General features: G+C 37.9%; 1 protein-coding gene and 1 pseudogene across 1 annotated transcript; both read right to left on the bottom strand.

The window, feature by feature from the left end:
• Positions 1 to 12,044, bottom strand: part of LOC105309076 — an 82,770-nt pseudogene extending 70,726 nt beyond the window's left edge.
• Positions 12,045 to 13,043: 999 nt separating this feature from the next.
• On the bottom strand, positions 13,044 to 14,054 carry LOC105309075 (melanoma-associated antigen B16-like). The gene has a single exon (XM_011385157.1). The coding sequence runs from the start codon at positions 14,052 to 14,054 to the stop codon at positions 13,044 to 13,046; it is 1,011 nt and encodes a 336-aa protein (XP_011383459.1).
• Between the last annotated feature and the right edge of the window lie 10,015 nt (positions 14,055 to 24,069).

Here is a 24,069-nt window from a genome sequence, read left to right as displayed (position 1 = left end):
TTTGAATGTAAATTTTACCAATGGAGAGAGATTTCTGGACTAGCAATTGTGAACATACTTGATTAAACAAGAGAATGGACTTGATTAAGTGAGATAACATATGTAAACATTCATGTTATCCAGTAGGGGCCCAATTAATGAGTATTCCTATTTCTTTCTTTCCTTTATTTTTTTTTAAACTATTCTATTTTCTGTGGAAATGTTGACTTTATACAGAAGGCATTGTTTGGGGTGTTAGATAAATTTATTTTCATATCCTGATTCTACTTTCCTATAGCTATATGATACAAAGCAAGACATTTAAATTCTCCATGCCTCAGTTTCTTCATCTCAAAAATGGATTCACAGAGTTACTATGAGGCTTTCATCTGACAATGTATTTAAGGAACATACATACTAAAATACCTGTGATTGGGTTACAATTATTCAATGGCATACTTGTCAGTGCAAAAATATATTTCTAAGAAATTAATTTACATTGAACCATTTCTTTAGGTCTCCATGAAGTCACAGGAAAGATTCAACGTCTCATAAGAAAACTGAACCATCAAGCATCTCCCAGTTAAGCCACTTTCAAATTCCTGACCCACAGACACTGTGAGATATAAATGTTTCTTGCTTTAAGTTTCTCAATTTGGGGAAAATTTGTTATACAGCAATATATAACTACTACAAATCTCTTAAAGGATATATGTAACATTTCCTAATATAATTGACCACAATTTGTGGAGATGTTAAAGCTATTTGTGAAAGGAAAGCCTTGATAATTAATGAAGTGATATAGGTATGAGGAATGGAATGATAATTTGACTATCTCCAAGAATATGGATTAACCCCTCTTGCTACTGTTTGTGTGTTTTATTTCAATACAATTTCAAAGTAAGGATGTTCTCTTGACTAAAGGAAGTATTTTTTAACAGAACTTGTAGTTTATGTTACATGTATGATATTTTTGAGAGTCAAAACAATATCGAAGCTCAGTAAAGACAGCTAGTAATGAAGCTATAGTCAAATGAAGTCACCTTTATTTAGTAGACTGCAGCAAATGAGAACACACCCCACAGGGAACCTTGGGGCATTTCAGTAAAGGTGATTTGAAAGGGTCTTTTTATAGATCTGTGCTTATAATTTGTATTCCCAAAGGACATTGCGGAATTCTCTCTTGGACTGGATCTTGTCAAGAAGAAGAAACAGTTTAGCAATTAAATTTTCAGTCATCTTTTTTCACAAGGGAGGGGAATAATGCTGACCTGGGAACATCATTGATAATAAAGCAAACATAACTGATAAAGAGGGATCATTTAGTCTTATTTTCAGCTGTGGTGTGGTCTTGTGTATAAATACTGCTTATATGACCTTGTCCATGTCTCATTGGAAACAAGTGATTTGTTACTGATTAGAGTTAAAATACTGAAGTGGTGCTCCATAACCATTTTCACAATGTAAAAAATCAAACATATACTCAAAATAAAATCAGTCTCATGACTTCTCTTCAATCCCCTCTCTCATCCTTACCACCATACAACTTTATTATGAGTTCATCCTAGGTGGATATGAATGTGCACTTGACTGTTATGTAAATTTAACAATTTAGTTGTATATATTGTTTTGCAATTTGCTTTCCCCTCAACTAATAATACATGTTGGAGTTTGTTTCATATCAGTGTCTATAAAGTCTGGAAACACAGATAACATTATTTTATTATTTTACAGAGTAAAGATGTCTTTCATTATATTCGATATACTTTTCTAGATCTCCAGACTTTATATACACTCTATAAATAGACCTACCTTTTTCTTATATTAAAAAAAATAGCTAACCATTTAATTAAAACACAAGTGTTTTAATTCAAAAGTTATCTTGAGTAGTAAAGGTATTGAGCTCCATAATCAATATGCCAGGTATTATTTATGAGAATTTGTAGGCTATTTCTCACATGGGTCATGAGAAATATGAGAAAAAAATACAGAGCCTGAGTACTGTTTGTCTTACTTTGTTCGGGCTGTTATAACAAAATACTACAAACTGGGTAGCTCATAAACAATAATTTATTTCTCACAATTCTGGAGGCTGGGAAGTCTGAGATCAAGGTGCCAGTGGGTGAGGGCCCAATTCTGGGCCGCAGACTTTCGGTTGGATCTTTGTATGATGGAATGGGCCAAGGACCTCTGTAGGGTCTCTTTTGTAAGTCAATAATCCCATTCATGAGGGCTCTGCCCTCATGGCCTAATTATCTCTCAAAAGCCCCACCTTTTAATACCATTGCATTGAGCATTAGGATTTCAACATATGAATTTTGGGGGAACACAAACATTCAGATCATAGCACTGTTATATTATGTCTTTCTGTCTTGTGTAAATGTATCTCTGCATTTCCATTTCTTGATCTTTAAGGTACAAAATCCTTCTGATCATAAAGAAATATGATAAAATATCAAGTAGCAGATGGAGAAAGACACGCAAAACATGACATCCTAGTCTTGATTTCCAAAGGCTTAAATGCTCCAGTAGTGAACACAGGACCAGTGAGGAATTTTCCATTTGCCCCTTGAGAGCTTATTATAACATTGCTATGCTGTATTTGGGCAAAGCAGTTTCTTAATCTAATCCATGTTATCATTGACTCATTTTATAGACCTCTAGGCTTATTGTATTTTATTTACATTCCTTTTCTGAACCTGGAAACACGAATAAAGCCAGCCTAGAGAACCAAGCCTCAACCTTTGAAATCCAGCTTTTACGTCTTTATTTAATTTTTCAATGTCCACCCGCATGTACTTTTTCATTAATCTAAAATAGATTGTCCTTCCATATATTTCTCTATTTCTTACAAGATGAGGGTTTCACAGAAAGAGATTCTTTATACAGTACGTGGAATTAATTCTATCATGGGGTTTTAATATTTTCTTCTTCATTTGCTCCTATATTTGGCTCTACATTATGCTTCATTATAAAGCAATGAAGACTTAAAATGGATAAAATACAGAAGTAGACACTGTAGCATTACTTCATTTAATTTAGTATGTTTTAATGGCACATTAAACATGTGCAATTCACAATAAACATGATATATGTTAAGTAAAAAATTGAAATAACTTTTTTGGTAAATATAACAAATGAACTTTTATCTACAGCTACTTTTAATGTGTTAACTGTTCTATTTAAACTATAACATGGCAATTGTCATCGGAAATCTTCTCTTTTAAGAACAATAAATTAAGAGTATTAAACTAGTTTCTCTTCATTACTGAGATTAAGATAAAGAGTCAGGAGTGTATCCTGATCATATAGCTTTTTAATTAAACTGTCTATGATTATTGTATGTCCTAAAATGGCATGCTTCATGCTTCGTTTAATTCGCCCATGCCACTTCACATAAAAGAAATTACCATTGAATGTGCCTTCACTAGGTAATCTTTATCCTCTGTTCCACATTTTAAAAAAAAGTATTTTCTAGAGCACCAAGCAAGTCATTGAATGTTAGGTTACAAAGGCTGTGTCCATGCAGAAGTAGCCTATCTTAAGTGACCATCAATTACTTAGACCAAAAACTAATTGTTTAGTGCCAAGCTATCTGACTGAGTTGACTGGTTTCTCATGGAATTAAAAATGCATTGATTACATTCAAATGATGAACTGACATACTGTAGACTAAGATAGAAATAATGGTTCACTGAATTTTAAGGATAGATAAAACCTTAGATCAAGGTTTCTCAATCTCAATATTATTGATATATTGGGCCAAAGCATTTTTTTCTTGTAGGGGGCTGTTCAGGGCATTGGCATTAGAGGTTGTTTAACAGCATCCCTGGCTTCTACTCACTAGAAGCATCAGCAGCACTCCACCTCAGGTTGTGACAACCTGAAATATTTCCATAGCTTACCAAATGTCTTCTGGGTGACAAAAATCACTTTTTTTTTTGAAATCTGCTGCCTTAGAGAATTTCTGATCTTAATACACTCATTTGTGAAAGAAGAAAACTTAAAATCAGGTAGGTAAAATTACTTGGCAAAGATCACTAAAAGAATTCTATGAATATTATACTAATTGAATAATCATTTGACATTACTTTCAATTTCACATTCTTAATATATTTTATAAAGCTCATGTAATAAACATACTCACTTGATTTGGGGGTTACTATCTAGATAGTGGGTTTGAAGTAACTATATCTCACAATGTAGGTTTGGTAGGTGATATTCTCCCAGATAAACCAAGTTCCAGATGCAAGTGTTTTATTAAGGATTTGCTCCCAGGAGGAACAATTAAGGGAGTGAAGGAGGAAGAAAGAAAAGAAAAAGAAGTCAAATAAGTGTGTTATTTCAGGTGAGGTGTCAGACTCAGTCTAATCCTACTAAAATCTCTAGAGCATAAAGTACATCTCAAAAGGATATTAGCTTTGAATCAAATAAGCTGTTCTGTCATTGACTATGGACTATTCTGGGATTGGATATTGGTACAAAAAATTCCTAGGTACTTCCAATTCTTTATACTGAAAAGGAGGTCGTGGATTATCTGGGGACTTGGAGGGGATAAGACTGGTATAAAATTGCTAGAGATTTCTGATTCTCTGTGTAAACAAGGAGACTGCAATGTCCATGGATAATCTTCTGAGGGTTAAATGTATGACATCTCAACAGTAAAGCATGCAGAAGCCTGTAAAGGGATACACAAAACTGGTAAGTGGTATCTGAGGGTATCTGGACAGGGCACTACCAGTGTTTACTCTAGTGGTATTGTGAAAAAACTAGGGACCTTAGAGACAGATAGATAGATAGATGATAGATAGATAGATAGATAGATAGATAGATAGATAGATATAGATATAGATATAGATATAGATATAGATATAGATATAGATATAGATAGATATAGATATAGATATATACACTCATGTTATGGCCTTTCTATTTACTGCATGGCCTCAGGCAAATTGCTTTAATTTATAGACTCACAGTTTCTTTACCTTTAAACTTTAGGCAATAACACCTAATCTATCTCATATGATGTGAGAATTAAAATATATAATAAATGCAAGATGGAGACCGTATAACAATATTGCTATTGTGCTTTTAAATTCACGAAAAAGTATATCTTCCTATTTGTTTAGTTCTTTTACAATTTCCCTCAGTAAGGCTACAACATTTTTTTGTAAAGGTCATATACATGTTGCATTAGATATATTCCAAGGTACTTGACATTTTTAATCTTATTGTTGATGGTATTTCTTAATTTTATATTTCAGCATTTTTTCCCCTGATGTATAGAAATACAATTGATTTTTTTTATAAAGAATTAATATTCAGAAAAATCTTAATCCTTTTCATACATTTTGCCTTAGATTATGTTGGATTATTCACATATATAATCATATTATTTGTGATTGACACAATTTTGTTTCATCCTGTACAATTTCAATGTATTTTGTATATAATATCTGCCTCATTGTAGAGGTGAAAATCTGCAATACAATGTTGAGTAGCCATGTATAACATAATTGTCTCAAATGAAAATCTTTCAAAATTTCACCAATAACTGATAATCTTTTTCAGGTTAAAGAACTTCCTTCTATTACTAGGCTGATAAGAGGACTTTTCTTCATTTAATAATGAATATGTGTTCAATTTATCAAATGCTTTTTTTCCCACTAAAATGAATTTTCTCTTATATAAAGCAATAATTAACATTAACTGATCTTCTAATGATAATGTATTTCTGCATCAGGGGTCTGATAGCATGAAACTGAGTTGGGAAGTAAGTGTTCCTTTTTCCCGTCCTTTGGAGAAGTGTGCGTGAGGTTATAATTATTTGTTCTCAATCATTTGAGAGCAATAGAAGCCATCTTTTGCTCGGCATCTAGGCAGCATTCCTTGCAGTTCGTGAGGGTGGGTAGGATGTGAGGCAGCTTTACCTCTGGTTCACCTTTACCTAGGGCTGCCAGATTTAGCAAATTAAAATGCTAGGCACCTAATTAAATTTGAAATATTTTAATTATCTGCATTAGTTTTCTAGGGCTACCATAATAAAGTACCATAGACTGGGTGGCTTAAACAACATAAATTTACTTTTTTTACAATCCTGGAGGCTAGAAGTCCAAGATCAAGGTGCTGGCAGGGATGGTTTCTTCTTAGGTCTCTCTTTGGCTTATAGTTGGCCATCTTCTCCCTGTGTTTTTATACCATCTTCCCTCTGTGTATAGATGTCCTAATCTCTTCTTATAAAGATACCAATTACATTGAATTAAGACCCACTCTAATTATCTCATTTTAACCAATTGCCTCCCAAAAGAACCTATCTCCAAATACAGTCATCTTCTGAGGTAGTGAGGGTTAGGATTCAACATATGAATTTTGAGGAAACACAGTCTTATGGGATATACTTATACTAAAACATTGTTGCTTATATGAATTAAATTATAAATGCCTAAATTATATATATGTATATTTTTAGTTATATCCTCCTAATGATTTACGTCTCTTTAACAGTTTCTTGTTTTACAGAATTTACTTATAAAATTCCTTGCAGTTTCAGTCTGTCTTCTATTTACATTGTACCATAGCTTTTATAGTGGTTACTTTCAACATGTTTCACTATTTTGTCCTATCAGAATTAGTGAGTATATATGCTCAACATTAGCATATATACTAAGCTATTATACTGAACATGTACTGAAATGATTAAAAATTCTGAGAACTGCTCTTTGATTTTGCTTTGTTAAATCACACAAACCATCTTTCATGGCATACTTCACATTTCCATTGTTCTGGATTGTGTTCCATTTCTTAACTTGTTTTTTTTTGTTTTTTAATGTTGCACTCTGACAAAAAGAGCATTGTCATCAATTGTTATCCTCTTCTTCTTGCTTCCCTGCTGGAAGAATATTCAGTAACATCCATATTACTAAATCAAATTCTTTGAGTGATGAAATCCATTTCAAATGATAATCTTGACAAATTCCATAATAATTACCCACTATGAGTCAGAATTTTTTTTTCCTTTTCATAAGTAATGTTACTCATTTTAAGAACAGCCTTGACATATAAAGGGAAACATTTTTCATCAATTCTTTCTATAACATATTCAAGAAGTTCCTTTAATCAATGAAGTACTTTAACAACACTGCTCTTCTTTTAAAGCACATAATCTTATTGCTAGAGGAATTTTAAAAACTACGAACAAGAAATAAGTGAACTTTACTCAGCAACTTATTTAAAAGGTCGAATATATACAAATAAAAATAGATGAAAGCAACCATTGCAAGAATTGAAAAGACTGAATTTGAAAATTTCATGGCCACATCAGTCAGTAATTCTGTCACTAACAAGTCTGAACAAGTCCGTAAACAGGGCTGGTATGGTTGAAAGGGTTGTAAAATTGTGAACTAAGAATAGCTTGAACTTGCTATTTGATGCCAAAAGGTGAACTCCCAGTTTGCCAGAAGGGAGAATTGTACTTATAAGGCTCAGTCCTCCCAAACAAACCTGGAGCTGGTCTTCTATGAGGTTTTGGTTAGCTTGGGGATTCAAGAATTGGTAGACATTCAGAAGTGGAGTGTTTAGGGACAGGCAGACTTTCAGCTGTGTTCTTATGGTCACTAGAGTAAGGCTGCTGTGGATCTGCTGACTTTCAGAAGCATGGCCCCTGGACTGAAGAATTTGCTGATTGGATGCTGTCTGAAGTGTGAGGCTGTCGCTGCTTGGCTCACTTTCAGGACAGGTGTGTTAGGGTAGTATCAATGATGGGCTGCTTTTTAGAAGCCTGGAGCTGTCATTGATTTGCTAACTTTCAGAAACTTGTTTCTAGAGGCAGTCATTTTCGAGCTGATTCTACTGATTGTGTGTCTCATTAATAGAGGTTACTGTTCATGACTTGGGACTATGGGCAAAAACAAAACAAAACAAAACAAAAAACAGGCTTTTACTTTCTTGAATATTTCCTTTCTTTAATTCTAAATTCCTCCTTTTGATCTTCCCTCAGCCAAACTTCTGGAGAGACCCAGATATTTATTTGTGGAGGTATGATTTTCCATATAAGTGATTTAATTAGTTATGGTTGAAAAATAGTTCTAACTGCTAAATTTTTGTAACTTATTTAAAAAGCTGAATACAGGACATTTAAGATGTCCTGATAAAGTCAATATAGAATGCAGGAAAAAATCACATACAGTACATGTCCTGTGTGTTCAGGACAGCTGGCAACCCTAGATGAAGTTCATGTCTGAGGTAAGGTTTTTTAGCACCAAGCTCTCCCAGCATTGTTGAGAGGGCATCCTAGAGTTCTGTGGGTGTCAAGGCCCACTGCCCCACAAAGGGAGATGAGGCTGAATGGATAGGACTCTGGGCTTGCAGTCCCCACTTTACCCAGACTGCTCAGCCTTCCTTGTGTTCATGGATTGGATTTCTAGGAAAGGCTTCAGCTGGAGTAAGCAGTCTCATGTCTAAAGTTTTGATGATAATTATCCCCAAGTTAGTACTCAAGTTAGATAAAGAATGTGTCATGAAGTTCTGATCTCCAGAAACATGGACCCAAGATTGCCTATAGTCCCTTGCTCTGTACGTCATGAGAGACTTGAATTACTACAGAGTTGCTAGCTGCCTAGGACACATTAGTTACAGCAGATACGTGTCTATGTACTGTGAGTGTAAGCTCCACCCTAAATAAAGGCTATCAAGAGTAGAGACCCAAGACTTCAGATTCAAGATTGAAAAATCATACATATATTTTATTATATATATATTTTAAGCCACAAATACACAGGTACAGGCAATACACAGGGAAAAGGCACAAGTATCTGTTTAAAAGAGAGTTTAAGGAAACAGGAAAACTTCCTCTGATTGGTAGATTTCTGAGTGAATACTTTTTTCCCTTTAAACTCTTCCTTGAATTTATTAAGCTTTGTGTAATTTTGGTTCCAATAGTATTTGCAGGGGAGGAGACAGAATATAGGCCACTATATGCACACCACTTGATTTTACCTCTACCTGTGGCCTCAAATGACATCTCTTGATGCAGCCAAACCTAATCTGCAGCCTGGGCCCCTCCTGATAGCCAGACTTTTGGTTTCTACTACCCACTGGACATCTCTACTTGGACAGACAGCAAAACCTTACCATCTATATGACCCACACTGACCTCATCCACCATCCACCACACCCTTCCTCATCTTTACCTCTAACTTAAATTCCCACTAACTCTCCCTCCTCTTTATCCTCAATCTCATCTAAGAGGAACAGCTTCTATCTAGTCGGTCAACCTGCAAAACTCAGAGTCATTAGAGACTCTCTTCTACCCTATCGCATTGTCCTCTAACTTCCTAAAACTCAAATCTGTTTCAAATCCTCAGCCTGAATCAAATGCTTAGCCATTTTCTTTACTTAGTGTTCAATAAGTACTTGCTGGATGAATGAATGAATGAATGAATCAATCAATCAATCAATCAATCCAATCAGTCAAAGTACCAGAGGTGACATTCACTGATCAAAATAATCCCTGGTGGGATCTTCTGCCTCCGTGAATTCCCATGGGAAACTACCACTAAGAATATGATCACCAACGTCTCCTTCCTAGACCCTAACACCCTCATCTTGGAGGTAGGGATGCTGGCAACAACATAGTACATCATTATGCTTCCATTACTGGACCCCACACATCTCTATCATCCTCTGTCAATTTAACAAGGAATTGTGGCATCTCCATCAGTTCACCATACACTCTGAAAATGTCTACCCCCTGGTCCAATCCCCTATCCCAGGCAGTATCTGGTGATAACACAGGCCAGCAAACACAGCCCTAGGACACCCACCTCTGATGTGCCAAAAATTCAGGGATTGTAAAAAGGCAGTCTGAGTTAGAGACACAGTCTGGGTTGTTTTTCAAGACATGTCCACACTTAGCCCTTAACGTGCAGTCACTGGAATAATTAGCCCCTAAAGGCATTCCTTCTCCAACTTCCCCATCCTTGCAATTGCATATCCCTTTGCACTACTCATAGTATCTCTGGCCTGTCTCAATTGTTTGTCATTCACTAACCTTACCCAGTCACATAGCCTCAACCTAAGTAAAGGGGTTCCACTATATATAAGGTAAAAAGATAGCCATTTCCAGGCAACATAAAGATAGCTCCCAGCCCAGGTACATTGGCAAATGTACTCTGGACCCCCAGGGTCATCAAGAAATGTGGCTCTACTAGAATCCATCAATAACATCACTAATTGATACAGAAGAGCCAGCTATATTCTGCCTGATAACGTGTAGAGAGGATTCTAAGGTAGGGCAGGATGTCTGATGTGCTTTGGGTTCTTTCATCAAATTATCTGCCCATTTAGATCACTCAACAATTTCCAGCTGGTAGAGGTGAGTCAGAAATTTTCCAAGCCTATTCATGTAAGTGTTACCGGATGCCCCATCCTGATCATTATGGTCACTTCTCCACGTGATGCTGAACTCGAGATTCAGATTCCCACCTGCCAGCTTGCCCTCAGCCCTCTGTACTTGGTTTTGCTGGTGGTCTCTCTCATGGACTCTGGAAATTGCTCTCCCTTGCCGTCTTCCTCATACCCCTCACTACATGACAGTGTACTGTCTGGCCCCAATCTCTGGCACCTGTTCATTTTAACCAAATCTTTTCTTCTCAATGTAAAAGGAAAATACCTAGTTGCCATCAGAATTTTATTAAAGCATGTTCAGAGGAATCCTGTAACTCCAAGTATCATTGCAGAAATCCAGATTTATATGAGCAAGAGATTAAGTTAATTTTCTGCTCAACCTAATTATAAAACAGGAAAATACAAATTAATACAACTGTGAGACATTATTTTTTAATATATGTTTGACCAAAAGTTAAGGGACGAAAAGCCAAAATGTGAAGAGAGTATTTACATACATTAATTTGTGAGAATATGAAATGATAGATTTGTGAGATGATATTTTGGCAATATTTATAAAAAATTACAATTTTCATATCCTCTCCACTTTATCCCACTTTCTGTTTTCCATGTATTTCCTATGCACATTTGCCCCAAAACTGATGTCCAAAGATACTGATTTCAGTTCTATTAACCATGTAAACTCATGGGAACTATTTACGTGTCCATTAGGAAGAGAATAATTAAATTATTCTGGAACATTCATACTTTAGAATCCTAGAGAGCAGTTAAAAAAATGAAGTGGATTTACATGTTTTGTCATAGAACAATACTGCGTTCCTTTTATTAAATGACAAAGGCAAATGAGAGGATATGTACATCACTACCCATTACATTAAAGAAATCACAGTATATTTTTATAGCACATCTATGTATTAAAACGTTATCCTTAAAGTAATAACACACACCATATATTTCATTGCAGTTACCTCTGAGAAGAAAGCTTAATTTTGGAGGAATATTGTAATGGGAAGGGATAGATTTATGTATGTTAGAAATATTTGCAACAAGAATATATGCACTATTACTAGCTTTGTCATCAAATTTTTTAAATAAGCTTAACAAGCTTAATAAGCTTAGTACCTGTTTATTAGTTAGATAAAGTAACTGCTAGCTGATACAAAACATAAAACCTAAAATCTGAATGGCTTAACACAACAAAGGCTTATTTCTTGTGCACATAAAATTTGATGTGATTTGGCAGAGGATCTTTTCTACTGTGTGGCCCAGAGACCCAGGCCATTTCCCTATTAGAGAATATATTATTTAATTTGGGCTCTGGGGCTATTTCCCAATTGAATGCAACTCAGAGCTCCTAGAATTTGTGTCAAGGGCTTCCCTCCCTCCCAGTTGCCCTTCCAACACTCCAAAAATCTAGGCCTTGCTTACTTTGCCAAATTATACTGAATATAACCTATTTAAATGTCTCTTGAATGGTGCAGGCTCTGAATCTCCCAGCCCAGGGCAAAAAGTGCCAGTGCAGTGGCTTCTGGTGACACTTACCTCAAGAAAGTACCACCCTTATTTCTTGCTAACTCTTTGAAGATGATATTCATAAAACACCAAATTTGTGCTATGTGTTCAACTGTACTTGGATAAGAACACAGGTTATCTTCCATTTTTGTCCCAGGTTGGATCTGGTTTACCCATGATTGCAAAGTAACTGCTAAAAACAGTTTTCCATTACAGGCTTAAGTCTCTGAACTCTGAGATCCACCATCTGAGGGTCTTGCCCCTGCTCACCACTCGCACTGCCTCATCTAGTGTACCATACAGTTTAACTTAAAATTATCTCTCATTGAAAGACTTGCAGTTTTCCAAGGCCTTAGCCTGCCTTGTCTCAGGACCTTTACACTTGATTGTCCTCATATGGAACCCACCTCCCGACTTCCTTTGACTTTTTCTTTGGTATTAAAGGATACTCACCATTTTCTTTACGTGATTCCTGCACTTAGACTGTCCAATTCTATGGGTGGGAAGTGAATCTTGTTCATCCTAACATCCCCAGTACACACAGAGTGCTTTCTAAGGAGCAGATGCTGAATTAATGTTTTGAAAATAAATGAGCCAGTGTACATGAAGTCTAATTTATTAAGATTTTTTTCTCATACATTCTTAAACAAGCTGAGCAAATGCATGTAGATGTCATTTAATTTTACAGAATGGCAGATTAAAAGGGATAAAGGAAGCTAAGAATTGATCATCTTTTAGGTTTTTTTCCTGATCTCAACTATTTTACCGAGTTCTTTGACAGTTCCAAGGTAATGCCTATTCAAATGTCATGTTACCTTTTTCAGAACATAAAATAAGACTGTCAGTTTCACAATTTCATTTACAAACAAAACTTGTATTCTTAAATTTCATAAATAGCAATAAATGTAAGACTAATGCCATTCATAAACTTAGATTCTGAAGCTAATGAAATGTTATGTTAAATAGAACAACATTTGAAAACTAACTCTCCCCAAAAGAAGATAAAGCTCCACATTAACCATATAAGAGAGGGACATAAAAGATGTTATACACTGTGTCATCTACAGCCCCACCAGAGCATTCTACGAACTAAAAGGTTGACTGCTCTCTTCAATGACAAAGTGAAAAATCTGCCTCAGACTTCATTAGGGGTGGGGGTAGCTACTGGATTTGGCACTGGAACTTGCCCTAGCCTTGGCGGTGGTGCTAGCCCTGGCTGTAGCTCTAGCCTGGGCTCTCTCTGCTTCATCTCTCAAAGCCTCCTGATACTGGGATGAGAAGCACCTGGGGTCAGACTGATGGATCTTGGTCAAAAACTCTAGCAATTTCATCTTGCTGGTTTCAGCATGGGCTCTTGGCCCCCACAGGAATTCATAACGTGGTGGATGACTGTTAGGCACTTGCCGGTACTCCAGGTATTTTTCCTGCACCAAATCTTTGGTGATGAACTTCCTGGGCTCCCCAAAAATGAAGTGATTTCTCCCAGAATATAAGCCCATCATATTCAGCACTTCCCAGATCTCCTCCTCAGTTGCACAATTGCCCTTCATAAAGATTACACCTAGGACAATTATCAGGAGGCTGGTCTTTGGCATGGTCCCATCGCCACTCAGCCTCGGATCATAGGTGAGGCCTAGTTTGTTAACAAGGACATAGCTATGGCTACTGGTGTCCACCTCCTCCACATCAATGCCAAAGACCAGCTCCATGTGCTCAGAGGCTCTCTTGAAGATCTCAGGGAAGTCACTCCTATACTCTTTAATAACAACATCAATCATGTCTGCTTTTGTGATGGGCTCATTCATTTGATACTTGTGCAGCAGGAACTGCACCAACAAAGTAGCCTTCTCATCTAAAGTGCCTACAGGCAAGTTTTCAGTGTCTGGTCGGTACTTTGAAGAAGCTGAACTAGCCTCCCTTTCTTGACTGTCATTGCTCTTATCTAATTTGCATGATGAGATGGCTTTCTGAGGACTCTGGGGGCTACAGGGGGTCCCAGCAGCCAGAGCCTCCAGGTTGCCAGGCACTGGAGGATGGGAGGAGAGAGAGGTCTCCTCCAGAGCCTGGGAGACCTGTGCAGCCTCCAGGCCCTGAGTCTCACTGTGGGCACAGTGTTGTTCCTGTTTCCAATGTGGAATCTTCTGACGACGAGACATGCTCACTCTTGGTGGTAGCAGGCAGGAATGTGGGCAGGAGGTGGATGATAGGGGACCACAACCTAAGGAGAAAGGGAGGATGTGAGTGGCCTCATACTCTGATAAACAGTGCCTCTACCCATATTCTCCTGAGGGCAGTGCTCTAGAGTGTGTGATCCCCCCAGTCCCTACTCAGCATCTTACCTTGGTTCCTGGCAGGGTCTTGGAATCTTCCTTCTGTTCACCTGAGGCAGCACTGCTCAGAACAGACCTCACCTCCCTGCAAACCAAAGGGTAAAAGTCAGCAGGCAACTCAATCTGACAGTTATTCCAAGGCCTCCTAGAACTGACAGCAGGGACTAGGCCCTTACCTAGGGATCCCCCTGTTGTGAGGCAGATGGTCCCACTGGCCTCCACTCTTGCTGAGAGTTGGGCAGGGCCTGCCGTTCCTCCCTCTACTGAACTGAGGCCTCCTTCCTCAGAACAAAGTATTCACCACCCTAACATTCTCCTGGAAGAGTCCGTGAATGCCAATTGCAACTACTTTGCTCAGCACCTCCCAGGAGTGAAAACAGGGGTGGAATTCTGTAGGGCTCCTTCCAGTGTGGGGTGGATGTTCCCTAAATATTCACTCAGCATCTTACCTTGACTCTGGAAGAGGCTGGGACTCCTCCTTCTGCGGACTGGAGGCTGCACCCCTCAGTCCAAAGCCTTTTCCTCTCTGAGACACCTAAGGCAAAGTTAGGGGAAATGACTTCCACCTTGTCCCCCCACTCACCTAGGGCTGACAGCAGAGGTCTGAGAAGCCCCTCCATTCTGGAGGAGGCGTCCCCTCAATCCTTACTTGGCATCTTATCTCAACTCCTGGCAAGGTCTAGGACTCCCCACCCCACCCCACCCCCCCGCTCACTTGAGGCAACACTCTTCAGGACAGGCCTCACTTCCTTGCAAACCCAATGTGGAAGTCAGGGGGCAACTCATTCTGACAGTTATTCTGGGAGTTCCTACGGTTGGAGCCGGGGTTGGTCTATTATCTTTAGAATCCCCTCTGTTCTGTAGTGGTAGTGATCTCATTCCCCATTCGGCATCTTACCTGGCCCTGCCCCTGAGACCAAGACCCGCACCACCCCTCAGATTCCCGAGGTCCAAGTCAGTAGCGCGTCAGGCTAACAGTTATTCCCGGGGCTCCACGGGTTGACAAAAGAGACCGGACTTTATTCAGTGGGGCCCCTTCTATTCTGGGGTTATCAGTACCTTCATTCGATGTCCTCACCTTGGCACTTGACCAGGCCTACGGTTTTTCCTTCTGCGGATGAAGGCCGCTCCTTTCAGGGCCGACCTTCACCAACGAACAATACCCTGAAAGCGGAAGTTAGCTGACGTCGCTTCCGTTCCAACCCCTGCAGCTGTCCCCTTCTCCTCCAACTCACTATAATAACCGGGTCCTACCAGGCTGACAAAGTAGTAAAGTTCTGTGGGACTCCTTATATTCTGAGGTATTTAAACCCATTCAGTGCCTTCATCTGGAATCCCCACAGGGCCAGGGATTCCTCCGTCCGCAGACCTGAGGTTGTGCCCTGTACACTATGACCCTCACCACTGTCAGACTCCCAAGGGGCGGGAGTCAGAGGGAGCCTAACAATGGTGGTAGAACTTTTGGAGCGCCCTCCATTTTGGAGAAGGTGGTGTCCTCAGTCCCGACTCAGTGTGTTACCTGGGCTTTACAAGGCCTAGGATACCTCCCTCTGATAACCTGAGGCTGCACCTCCTAGACTCAAGGCCCTCACCACCCACCTTTAGACACCTGAGGCTAAAGTCAGGGGTTGCCACTTCTAGCCACCTCTACCAGGAGTCTCCTAGGTTGACAGCAGGGGTGAGGCACTGTGGGGTCCCTCTCTCCTGGAGTAAGTGGTTCCCAAGGTCCTTACTTAGGGTCTATACCGTGGCTCTTTTTGATTAATTGTTTCCTCGACAATGACATTTTGCTGCCAATCTGTATGCATTTGCCCTGTTGTGACTCTCATAGAGATTGAATCCAAGTTCCATGTTAGGTGCTAGATGGTGAAGCTGCAGCACAGTGCATAAACACACACACACACACACACACACACACACACACACACACACACACACACACACACACACATCCCTTCCCATTGGGTCCTTTATCTAACCAATTGGGAACCTTCTATTCTAGAAGACTTACTTGCTATAGGGAAGAGCCTTGTATAGACACATTGTTAAAGAGTCTTGCCACTCTCACTGGAAACATTGAATCACTTTATATAATTATGAAGTGGAGGAGTTCTAACAGCCAATATCAGTCCACTAGGTTAATGTGTGTGTCTTAACTTCTGATACCTGGATAAATAATTGAAATAGTAAAGCAAGACAGAACTTAGAAATTGTCATTTTATGGATGAGGAGCCTGGAGCATAGGGAGGTGATAAAGTATTTTTCAAGTCACTGATCATAAGGGTTAAATACTAAAGTTGTGCTCTATAATTATGTTCTCACTGAAAACATTTCAAATAATAGAGTCAAAACAAAATTCTCTTTTGCCTTTTCAATCCTCTTTGTCACCTGCACCATTGTATAATCTGTATAACCTTATTATTAGTTAATTTTTATGGGTATAATTGAGCATTTTATTTACATAAATCAAATTTATGTAAATTACATCAATATAATAAAGTATATATATTTTTTAATATTTCTTTTCCTCCAGTTAATGATCTATCTCGAAGAGATATCATATCAATCTTCAGAGTGGCCCAAAAGTTTGAAAATCAGATATTATTTTATTATTATTTGTAAATTGACGATATCCTTGATGGTATTCTATATATTGTCTATATCTCTAGACTTTATAAGTAGTCTATATATAGATCTGCCATTTTTTCTGTATTTAGAAAATAAAATACATGGCTATTTTTACAATTAAAATACACATATTTGTCTTCAAATATTTTAATGAATGGAAAGTGTTGAGATATATCATTAGTGTGCTAGGTATTGCTCATAAGAATTAGTAGGCCATACTGCTATACTCTACCTTTCTATCTTTTATAGACTTACCTCTGCATTTCCATTTCTTGATCTGCAAGGTCAGTCCACAAAGCTTTATTGCTTGTGGTGATGAAATACTCAGTAGGGTATGGTGAAGCATATGCAAATGACATCCAATGGCCCAAAGGCTCTAACACAGGATACAGTGAGAGATTTTTCATTTGATTTTTAAGAGCTTATAATTTTATTTCTACGCTGTAACTGGGTAAAACTGTTTCATCACCTAATACATCTAGTATGGAATCATTTAAAAACACTTAAGATTTATTATGTTTATTTACAATTCTTTTCTGAGACTGAAGGATGAGAATAAGACAAAACCTACCTTCTATGCCTTTATTTCATTATTTTTATCCACTCTCATGTATTATATTATTAGCATAAAATAGATTTAATTCCTTTGTTTCATACATGTTTGGGAGTTGAAGACAGAGATTATTCATGGGCTACTTGGAATTAATGCGGTCTCGAATTTTAATGCTCCCTTTTTCATTTTCTTCAGTATTAAAGTCCATACTATGTCTCCTTTTAAAGTAAAAATACTTTAAAAGTGGTAAAATTCTGAATTATACTGTTGAACATGGTGTTTTTTAATAGCATATTAAATGCTTAAGATTGACAATGGTCATGCTCTACATTAAGTCAAAAAGCTGAAATAGAAAATTTTTTTCTTTAAAGGTAACAAGTGGATTTTTTCTTTCAATGAAATTTTTAACTTTTCAATCATAGTTAGCATACAACATTATATTAGTTTTGGGTGTAGAATATAGTGATTAGACATTTATATAACTTACAAAGTGATCACCTTGATAAATCTAGTATCCATTTGACACCATACAGTTATTACGATATTATCGACTATATTCTTTATACTATACTTTACATCCCCATGACTATTTTGTAACTACCAATTTGTACTTCTTAATCACTTTCTCTTTTCACCCACCCCGACACCCTTTTCCATCTGACAAACCTCAAAATGTTCTCTGTATCTACGAGTTTATTTCTGTTTTGTTTATTTTGTTTCTTAGATTCTACATGTAAGCGAAATCATATGGCATTTGTCTTTCTCTTTCTGACTTACTCCACTCAGCACAATACCCTCTAGATATATCCACGTTGTTGCAGATGGTGAAATTTCATTCTTTTTTATGGCTGAGTAATAGTCCACTGTATATATGTGCCATTTCTTCTTTATCCATTCATCCATTGATGTACACCCAGGTTGCCTCCATATCTTGGCTATTGTAAATAATGCTGCAATGAATATATGGATGCATATGTCCTTTTAAAGAAATGTTTTGGGTTTCTTCAGATAAATACCCAGAAGTAGGATAACTGGGTGCTTCTTTGCCTCTCGTTATAGCCTTTGTTTTAAAGTCTATTCTGTCTAGTATATGTATTGCTACCTCAGATTTTTTTGAATTTCCATTTTCATGAAATATCTTTTTCCATTTCTTTACTTTTAGTTTGTGTATGTCTTTTGATCTGAAATGAGTCTCATGTAGGCAGCCTATGTAAGGGTCTTGTTTTCTTATTTATCATCCACCTATCTTTTGATTGGAGCATTTGATTCTTTTTCATTTGAAGTACTTGGTGATAGATATGTAATTATTGCCATTTTTTTATTCATATTTTTGACACATATTCTTTTTCCTTCTTCTTAAAGAAGTTCCTCCAACATTTTCTGTAATACTGGCTTGGTGGTGATGAACTCCTTTAGTTTTTTTTTTTTTTTTTTTTTTTTTGTCTGAGAAGCACTTTATCTGTCCTTTGATTCTAAATGATAGCTTTGTTGGTAGAGTAATCTTGGTAGTAGGTCCTTACTTTTCATCACTTTGACTATTTCATGCCAATCCCTTCTGGCCTCCAACATTTCTGTTGAGAAGTCAGCTGATAGTTTTATGGGGAGTCCTTTGTAGGTAACTAATTGCTTTTCTCTTGCTGCTTTTAAGATTATCTTTTTGTCTTTAACCTTTGGCATTTTAATTATGATGTGTCCTGGTGTGGGCCTCTTTGCATTCATTTTATTAGAGACTCTCTGAGCTTCCTGGGCTTGAATGTCTATTTCCTTCACCAAGTCAGAGACGTTTTCCATCATTATTTCTTGAAATAGGCTTCCAGTTCCTTGCTCTCTCTCTTCTCCTTTTGATATTCCTATGATGTAAATGTTATTACACTTGATGTTGTCCTGGAAGACGCTTAAATTATCATTTTGGGGGGGGTGTTCTTTTTACTTGTTGCTGTTCTGATTGGGTGTTTTCTGCTACCTCATCTTATAAATCACTGATTTGTTCCTCTGTTTCATCTAATTTACTGTTGATTCCCTCTAATATACTCTTCATTCCAGTTATTATATTCTTCTTTTCTGACTGGTTCTTTTTTATGTTTTCGATCTCCATTTTTATATTTTCTATCTCTTTGTTAAAGTTCTCACTGAGTTCATCTACTCTTCCCCTAAGATCATTGAGCATTCCTATAACCAGTGTTTTGAACTCAGCATCTGGTAGATTGCTTGTCTCCATTTTGTTGAGTTCTTTTTCTGGAGCTTTGCTCTGTTCTTTCATGTGGGACACGTTTCTCTGTTTTCCCATTGTGGCTGCTTACCTGTGTTTGCTTCTATGTATTAGGTAGGGCTAAGTCTCCCAGTCTTAGTAGAGTAGTTTTATGTAGTAGGTGTTCTATGGGGCCCAGTGGCACACTATTCCCTGATTGTCTGAGCCAGGTACTCAAGGTGTGTCCCTTGTATGGAATGTGTATTGCAGTTGAGCCTTGGTTGCTGTTTGCATGTTGATAGGAGGGATTAATTCTTGGACTGATTGTGAAGATTTGCCAATGAGGGGCTGACCATACAGAGTAAGATTCACTTTAGCAGATCTGGCGCCTGCTCAGTCTGACCTTCAGGTGTGTCCTCCTCAGATGCTGCCTTGGGTTGTGCTCAGGCTCCAGGCTCCAGTCTAAGCTGGCTACTGGGCGTGCCAGCCCAAGAGCCTCCTGGGAGAGGCCTGGCTACAGGCCAAATTCAGCCACAGCCTATGTATTGACCAGAGCCACCTGGCAATTATCACTAAGCAATCTGCAGATGGCTGCCACCTGTGCTGGGCTTAGAGGTACCTCAAGAAGCCAAGCCAGGAACCGAAGCTGACTACTGCTAGTGCCGGGTTTGGGACTGCTCATCAAGAGGTACAGGCGTGCCAAGGCCAGATGCTGCTTCTGTGGGTTTTGTGAACTTTTGAGAGATTTTAGCAAAGTCAGCAGCATGAGCCAAGCAGGCCATTTGTATGGAAAAATCCACTAGAGGCAGTTTGAGTGGGCCTGCTCTTTGGGAGGGGCGGGGTCTCAGGGAATCACCTGGGCCAAATGACCTGTGTTAGCCAGGTTTATGGAAACTCAGATATGGTGGCCACCTGTGTCCGCACGCCAGGCAGGGGAGGGCTCACAAAGAAACAATGGATACTGCCGGCACTTCTGTCTGGCTCGCCCTGAAGCCAGACAATTTAGTTTCTCCCCATATGTCCCTGGCATCTTTCGAGCAGCTGCCCCATTGTTGGAGTTCAGAGCAAGTGAGAATGTCACCAAATAAGTCTGAGTTTGGGCCCTTTAAGAGAAACATCTGTGACTCCCAAAGCTCTCTGTCTCACTCGGCCACAATTTCCACTGGTTTTCACGGCCAGAAGTTGTGGAGACTTCTCTTCCCAGTGCTGGAACCCTGGGCTAGGGAGCCCAATGTGGAGCCAGGACCTCTTGCTCCTCCGGTGGGGGTGGAGGTGGGGCTCTTCAGCCAAGATAACCCTCCTGATTTTCACCCACCACGCTGTTGTGGGACTAGCCCATTACATGTCTCCACCTCTCCTATGTTTGTCTCCAGTTGTAAAACTTCTGTTCAGGCAGAACTCAGGTGACTCCCAACGATTGTTGCTCTGTAGTTTCATTGTAATTTTGATGTGGTTGTGAGAGGAGGCAAGCACAGTGTACTCTCTACACCATCTTGACCTGGAATCAAGTGGATTTCTAGTGTTTCAATGTGTTCGTCATTCTATAAGACTTGACAGTTGTTATTGGAAATGTGCTCTATTGAGAAAAGTAAATTAAAGCATCGAATTATTTTCTCTTTATTGCTGAGATTAAAATAAAATGTCAAAATGTGGATGCCATTCATATAGGCTATTGTTTGAACAGTCTATGATTGTTTTGTGTTATAAAATGGACTGGTACATACTGTATTTAATATACACATGACACCTAGATAAATAACACTCATCTTTCAAAGGAAAAAGCTGTTATCCAAATAAATGAAATGACTTGGACAAGGTCACTAAATAAATTACACACACATTTGACTGATTAAATAATCATCTCAATTAATTTTAATGCCACATTCATAATGTAATTTAAAAGTTTCATTAAAAACATATTCCCATGATCCTATGGTTAAAATCTAGATGAACTCACAGTGTTTGTATATATACAATTTATATCATAATATAGATGTCTTAAGTCAGGGTCTCTAAGAAGGAGATCCTGAAAGAAAATTTGTGTGGTAATGATTAATTAAATAACTATGCCCAGGGTAAAATCAATAAGAAAGTGAAGGCGCATGACAGAAAAGAAAAAGAAGTCAAGCAAAGATATAGTTTTATCTGAGGTCTTAACCTGATCCTATGGGGAGCTCTGGAGCATAAGTTAACCCTCGGAGTTTGCCTTACCTTGGGGCAAAGGAACTGGGCTTTTAAACTCCCACTCCAGTCTTGGATTGTGGGGTGGTAGGAGAATGAGCCATGGGGACCCCAAGACATTTCTGATTGTTTTGGCAAGGAGACTCCAGTGTCCAAGAGCAATCCTTTCAAGGTCAAAGATATAATAAGCATTTAGTAACATAGCATGCTGAAGCTAGGAGATGAGCACAGAGTTAGGAAAAGGAATCTGAGAGGATCGTGACTAGATTCAAAAGTACCTGCAACTTGGAACTATGGACAAAACATTGGACTTTAGAGATAGAGAACTACATGTTCAAGTTCTGGCCTTGCTCATCAGGCAAATCCTTGGGTAAATTACTTGGAAAATCTCTTACACAGATATCTATAAATAAAGTCTTTTCAGTTTTATTCCCAAACTCTAGCAAAATGCCTGGCACATTGTTGCCATTTAGGAAATGAGTGTTGAATAAACAAAATCACTAAACCTATTCTCATGTAGCTCTAGTGGGATTCTTCTTGTTGAGTTTTATCATTATTGTTCTTTACTTTTTTGTTTTTATTTCTCTTCCTTTCCATTGCACACAACTTCACTTTCATAGTTTTAATTTACATCTTACTGGAATACTGACTATCTCTACTCTAGCATTAATTTTCACATCACAAATTTGTGATACACACACACACACACACACACACACACACATACAAATGGAATAAATCTTATTTATTTATTTATTTATTTTGTGTATTGAAAGTCTGCCACTAGTCAAGGAGCCTAAAATTTTTACCTGCTCTAGTCAGCCATATCCTAGGAATCAGATTTGAAGTCTGGACTTTTGATTAAGTTCCCCATAAGGATATTAAAACAAAAAACTAAAAATAGATTAAATTAGCTAGTTATTCTTAAGATAATCAATGTTGATCTACCAGGTCAGACTTAAATGGAGAAACTATGGACAATAAAGTAGAGACTATGAACTTATTATTCACTGCCTAAAAAGATGAGGGAAATTTTAACTTATATTCACTCTGGAAAGCCAGAGAAAAGTTTATTATAAAATACGCTGTTATTAGGTTGCTCTAAAATCTACTTTTATTTTGTTACTTCTTATACCTCATAGGTCATTAGTTTCTCTTTAGATATTGATGGCTCCAAGATAGTACTTCTCAAACTTATTCAGTTACCCTAGTAGGGAAATCTAAAATGTTTATTGAGAATGTGCTTGTGCCTGGTCAGTGATGAAGATTATCTTATTTTATTTCTCATTTAATTCTCAATACAACCTTATGAGTTAGGGACTATAAACATGCTGCTTTCACAAATGGGGAGATTTAGGCTAAGAGAGGTTAAGTAACATGACCATGAGCAAGTAGCTAGAAAAAGGCAAAATCAGGATTCATACCCTGGTGAACTGAAGCTAGAGATTCAATTCCAGCTTCCAAAAGGGAGTAAAAAGTTTGAAAGTCTAAATCAGAACTTAAGGTTCTCTTCGGGGAGCCCAGCTTATTTTAAAACCTGGAACATGAAAATACAGAGGGTAGGCTCTGCTTCCCAAATTAATATCACCTGCATCCCCAGCCAGACAAATCAGAGAATTCTTTATTTTCCAAAACTCTCTCAAGATAGCCCACTGACCTATTCTTTACTCCTAACTCCAGTGAAGACAACTGATTATTTGTGAAATATCATCATAAGGGTTTGCACAATGAAAATACTTGAAAGCCCCACTTAGACTCCTTAGAAAACAAAAGAAAAGTGAACTTAATCTGAATGAATCATTGGAAGATTGAGGTTCTTATAGTAAAGCTAAAGGTTTTAAGAAAATTTTGCATTTACTTTTTAAAAAACATATTTTAACAACTCCATTTTAGCCGATAAATTCCTTTTCAAGAAAAATAAAGCACTAGAGCGAAATAAGTCAGACAGAGTAAGATAAATGACATATGATTTCACTTATATGCAGAATCTAAGGAACAAAAAGAACAAACTAATCAAAAACAGACTCAAATATATAGAGGACAATCTGGTGACACCAGAAGGGAGGAGGGTTGGGGAGCTGGGAGAGTGGGGCAAAGGGTTAAAAAAGTACAAATTAGTGGTTGATAGATGGTCACAGGAATGGGGAGCACAGCAAAGGGAATGCAGTTAGCAGTAATGTAATGGCTAGATGGAGAGCAAGAGGAGAGAAAGAGCAATCAGGGGGATTGTTTTATAAACTATATAAATGTCTAGCCAATGTACTGTATACTTGAAACTAATAATAAAATAA

The sequence above is a fragment of the Pteropus vampyrus genome, unplaced genomic scaffold (genome assembly GCF_000151845.1).
Source record: "Pteropus vampyrus isolate Shadow unplaced genomic scaffold, Pvam_2.0 Scaffold667, whole genome shotgun sequence".
In the NCBI taxonomy this organism is placed as follows: domain Eukaryota; kingdom Metazoa; phylum Chordata; class Mammalia; order Chiroptera; family Pteropodidae; genus Pteropus; species Pteropus vampyrus.
Note: the sequence above shows the minus strand (reverse complement) of the source record. Positions and strands in the feature narration are given on the sequence as shown.